Source organism: Salvelinus alpinus, chromosome 36, assembly GCF_045679555.1.
Source record: "Salvelinus alpinus chromosome 36, SLU_Salpinus.1, whole genome shotgun sequence".
Taxonomy (NCBI): Eukaryota; Metazoa; Chordata; class Actinopteri; order Salmoniformes; family Salmonidae; genus Salvelinus; species Salvelinus alpinus.
The window spans coordinates 3,259,819-3,265,436 of NC_092121.1; the positions used below are offsets into that span (position 1 = coordinate 3,259,819).

At 37.5% G+C, this 5,618-nt stretch overlaps 1 protein-coding gene across 1 annotated transcript; it reads right to left on the minus strand.

Annotated features, from left to right (window-relative positions):
- Positions 1-421: 421 nt before the first annotated feature.
- LOC139565529 (interferon alpha-like) lies at positions 422-1,834 on the minus strand. The gene is made up of 5 exons (XM_071385950.1): positions 1,691-1,834; positions 1,401-1,472; positions 1,163-1,312; positions 945-1,034; positions 422-797 (listed from the first exon to the last, which is right to left on the minus strand). Exons 1-5 carry the CDS (start codon positions 1,832-1,834, stop codon positions 699-701), a joined length of 555 nt encoding a protein of 184 aa, XP_071242051.1. The 3' UTR covers positions 422-698.
- Positions 1,835-5,618: the final 3,784 nt, after the last annotated feature.

Sequence of the window (5,618 nt, forward strand, 5' to 3'; positions counted from 1 at the left end):
AGGCATGTGTGCGTTAAATACAGGTTTATCACGTAGATCATATGTCAAAGTTTTGCATATTCGTGTGTTTTTATTGGACTTATAAATAAATATTTGATATATTTATCCAGGTACTGCATGTGAGTTGATTGGACCTCTGCATCTATTATCTTTCCACTGTTGGGACTGAAGAGTAACAGCTTGTTTTTTTGAGCGATTGCTTTACTCCATTGAACTAACATTCAGAATTTAAAACTCTAATTATGTTGCATGATATCCAGTATATATACGTGTACTTGATATTATGAATAACTATAGAACTCAACAATGTTTTACAGTGATATGATAATGTCTTAAAGTGCAGGGAAATATGGCTGGAGTTCAGGAATTAAGAGTATTGTAAAGGAGTTTGTTTTTCATCGAAGATGATGTTGATTCAGTATGCAATTTCAGGAGGAATAACATTTTTTTATTATATAGGATAACGTTTCAAGGAAAAACTCGTCGGTTGCATCACACCACACAATTTGACAAAATTGCTAGCACAACTTAACGCAATATAAAGCGTGTTTGTCTTTTTATTTAAATATTATAACGTACATGGCAATTATTTGCAACACGGATAAATAACATAAATATATAACGCTTACAGTGGCATAATTAATCAATTAAACAAAATAATTGTTTTACGCAGAATTGAACTACAAGTAATGCTACTCTCACACGTGTTTCCTTGACATTTTTGATTTCTTGTAAAAATCCCTCAGGATGCTCCCCATTTCAGCTCTCACGACCTCCCATGAGCACGAGCTAAAACGCTGAAAGACAAAAAGTGAAACAAATATGTTTTTTTAGGTGAAAATAATACATCATACATCACAGGTATAGTAGGCCCAGTCCACTCCTCTCAATATTTTAGATTTGAAACACAATTGACAAAAAATGCAACCCATGAGATGTTTTACCTCACGTGAAAGAAAGTCGCCCAGCTGTTTGAAGTAGTTCTTAACCATATTTTCAATTGGAAGGTTTAGACGCACACTCATGTCTCTGACCTGAAATAGTAAACAACAAACAGCATTAATATAAATATCCATGCGATTACATGAATACTAATAATAATAACAATAATAATAATTGTGTAAAAAGCTAGAGTAAACAAATTAAACATTCGGGAACGTACACATTCTGAATAGGTCATATTTTGTCGAGCAAGAAGGTCTTGGAGCTCCCTGAGTTTGAAGGTATTCCATTTCACAGGTGTTAGGTTTTGTTGGAAGAGCTCGCTGGCTAGTTGAAACGCAAGTTTCAGTGTCCAAAGCTTTTCCCCCTCCTGTAATCAGAAAAACACCCCGTGTAACCATGCAATTGAACTAGACACACACTAAAACGGTAGCCAGTCATGATCTCCTGAGCATCACCTCTATGGAAAGCGTTGGACGTTGGACCATTATCCTTTCAGCCTCTTGGATACAGCCGCTTGGTCTCCTCTCCTATACCGCACACAAAAGACACCATATCGCAATAAAACAACTGAATATATGAACGAATCAAACTCCAATAATCTACTTTACAACTAGAATAAATAACTTGTGATAACACGCTATACATGCTACAGCCTATATTCAGAGACATATTTCCATATACGTCTCTGCCATATACGTCTCTGCCTATATGCTCAATTTGTAATAGGTTAAAGACATTTACCAACCATGGCAAGATCATTGAGGGCCTGGCGAGTTCGAGAAAGATAATATATTTGCTCGTTTCGGTCACTGCATTTGGCATACACCACCGGGTTAAGAACAATTATACACAGGAGATGTACCACAAAGGACACGTTCAGAGTAGCCATGTGTCCAGTCAGTTGATAAATCCCTGTAAACTACTTCTAAACGTTGGGCTACGTGCCCTATACCTTTATAGCCTCCCTCATTGAAATACAATGTGAGGTAATATGTAATTCCCTAGGGGGAAAAAACTAGGAAATTTCAAGCGAGGATAATGAAAGAGAATTGTACATTCCATTTCTTCACCTTGCAGAGCTGTTGACGAAATGTTGCGTTCTGGTTTTCTGTGTGCAGGTGTGCGCAAGAATGCTGCTCAAATCATAGGCTATGTTAAATACTTATTTGAACCAATACATCATCAAAACAGAGAATAATATAATGGCAGGCACACATTGCTCTTCACTGCAATGTATTTTTAATACAGTAGCCTATCTATGTTTTGTTGTTACATTTGATCTTTATTAAATAGGCACGATAGCCTACAGTATAAGCATTCAAAGGCATGCTTTTTATATCCTCTCTACCAATGGATGGAAAGTGTAACTAATCGTATAGCTACTCTGTTAAAGAGAAACATGATGATAATAGTTGGACTCGACACTTATCTTAATGTACTCCATGGCATTTCATTATTTCGTTGTAAAACAAATTAACATTGGAATATAAAAAGGTAATTAAAACGATTTATTTTGGACCTAATTTCTTATTTACAGCTAGATAAAATGTAATGATTAACAAATGATGTTGTGAGAATTAAGGTTACGTTTAGGAAAAGGGTTTAGGGTTAGCAAAAAATGCTAATAAATAAATAATACTTTGACAATTAGGAACCCTTCTAGCCATGAACGTGGGACAGCCTGTCCGATGATGACATCGGTGAATACAAACCACAAATCGCTTTCGCTTTCGAAAACAAACAGTTTTTACATACCATTGCATTTCGTCATCTATCCCAGTAGGTAGAACGTTACACGTCACATTTTAAGATGGTTAGCTCACTTGTTGCTCATCTCTTTTGTAGCCATGTTCTCATATGGTTTTGAACATTACTTTTATATATTTTTTATAAATATAACACATGATTTCACATTATTGATTTGTTTATGTAATTATTCGTTTATTTCTTTCAATGAACTGTACAATGCAATTCAGCGCTTAGCTGCCAATGTTCTACACCATGACAATAAACTAAACCTTACTATAAATACGATTCATACCAACTGGATCCTTTATTGGCTATGTCCACAAAAATAAAACTGTCTAAAACGGCATTTTATAATCTACAATACTCGCTATTTTCTAAGAACTCTGCCTGTCATTTTTCAGTAAGAGTGTAATCTGATTGAGACAACCCCATAAACAAAGACATTTTCTGGTCTGCTTGAAGTGATGTCAACTTGCCAGCAGGGGGAATTCTTCCCCCGTAGGTGCTCTTGTGTTTTAGAGAGGATGTATGAGAACAAATACCATATCAAATCAAATCAAATCAAGTTTATTTTATATAGCCCTTCGTACATCAGCTAATATCTCGAAGTGCTGTACAGAAACCCAGCCTAAAACCCCAAACAGCAAGCAATGCAGGTGTAGAAGCACGGTGGCTGGGAAAAACTCCCTAGAAAGGCCAAAACCTAGGAAGAAACCTAGAGAGTAGTTAGTGCTAGAAAAGAGAAGATATGGATGCTTAGACCGCGCTTGAATTGCTGTATTAATCGCTTGAATGCCATTCTCAACTGTGTGCTAGAAAATACAAGTTGAATACATTGGGAGATTAAATTGTAATTGTCACATACACAGTTTACAGAATGTATAGGAAGTGCAGTGAAAAGCTTACATGGTATGCTAGCTCACTCTACCACATTATTACATGCTTATTGCCTGTATAAGCAATATGTAATAATGAACTCATCTGTTGGCTACATCATCTCTCCTCATTCACCTGGTTGAAAGTACAATATTGTCTAATTTTGGTCAAATATGGCAGATACACACCTGGTTTTAGTTCTGTTCGCTTTCAGGGCCGTACACACACTGTAACCCAATACAATGTGATTGTGCAGGCCATTCTGAAACACCTTCCCCCATCCACTTTTCTGTGGACTCATTGTAAATGAAGGATTCACTCTTTTGCCCTGACATTGTCAGGATGTTTTTACACAAGGAAGTGCATCCTCCGTATTGCCATTTAAAAGGAAACTCACTCATGTCACAATGTCCTACATCTATGGCATACGAATCATTCAAAACAACTTATTTTTCATGAATGTGACTCATCCTTTTCATCTGAATCAGGGTTAGTTTGGCAGCTGGGGTTAATGAGGAGTGACTACGATAGAGGAAACCAAGTCTAGATTTAACTTAACACGTGATGCCTGCTAATTATCAATAGGCTAAGTCTAGATAAATGGAACACTAGTCACTTTAATAATGACACTTTTACTATGTTTACATATCTTGCATTACTCATCTCGTGTACTGTATTCTATACTATCTATTGCATCTTAGCCTGTGCCGCTCTGTCATTGCCCATCCATGTATTGTATTTATATATTCTTATTCCATTCCTTTACTTAGATTTTTGTGTATTAGGTATCTGTTGTAGAATTGTTAGATATTACTTGCTGGATATTGCTGCACTGTCGTAAAACAAAAAGCACAAGCATTTTGCTACACTCGCAATAACATCTGCTGACCATGTACGTGTAACCAATACAATTTTATTTGATTATATTTGACCTCAGACCCTAAGCACACAGCCAAGACAAGACAGGAATAGCTTCGGGACAAATCTCTGAATGTCCTTGAGTGGCCCAGCCAGAGCCCAGACTTGAACTCAATTGAACGTCTCTGGAGAGACCTGAAAATAGCTGTGCAGTGACACTCCCCATCCAACCTGACAGTGCTTGAGAGGATCTGCAGAGAAGTATAGGTGTGCCAAGCTTGTAGGGTCATACCCAAGACGACTCGAGGCTGTAATCGCTGCCAAAGGTGCTTCAACAAAGTTCTGAGTAAAGGGTCTGAATACTTATGTAAATGTGATATTTCAGTTTTGTAAAAACAAAAAATCTCATTATGGTGTATTGTGTGTAGATTGATGAGGGGGAAAATCGTAACGTAACCCAATGTCGACAAAATCAAGGAGTCTGAATACATTCCAAATGCACTGTATGTGTGTGAGTGTGCATTTGTATATACATTTGATTTTCGAGAAGTTATTGATCGGAAGGATAGTTGGCCTATTTTAAGTCACTGGGTCATTAAGCGCATTGGGGAAATGCAGAGGCTAATGTGCCATTTTGCTGTAGGTTGGATGTCCTTTCAGGAGCAACAGTTTTCAGGCTTTTCATCTTAAACATCCAAAACCTTATCCTGGTGGATAGGGAAGCCACCAGGTGGCTGATGGCCTAGGCATTTAGTCATTTAACCATAAAGCTATTAGACAGGATACCTGTCTGTTGTTTATTCTCCTCATCCTCTTCCTCTTCCGCCTCATCCTACTACTCCTTCTACCCCTTCTCTGCCTCCTCTTCCTCCTTGTCATCCTCTCCTCCTCATCTTCCTCTTCCTTCTTTCTCCTGCTTCTCTACCACTTACTTTTCCTTTTCTGCCCCTCATCCACCTCCTCCTCTTCATTTAGTCTTTCTCAGGATTACACTTACTCAACAGTGTAACAGTTTTTATTTCAACAGCTTAAGGTAACAGGTCTGTATGACGACATTAGATGAAAATTAGTCATGACATTAGATGGCTTTGAAAAGGCTCTCTTATGGAGTGAATTAGTCATTTTAACTTCTCCACCAGACGTCCCCATGGTCCCCGACATTAGGCTTGAGGTTAATTCAGTTGTCAATT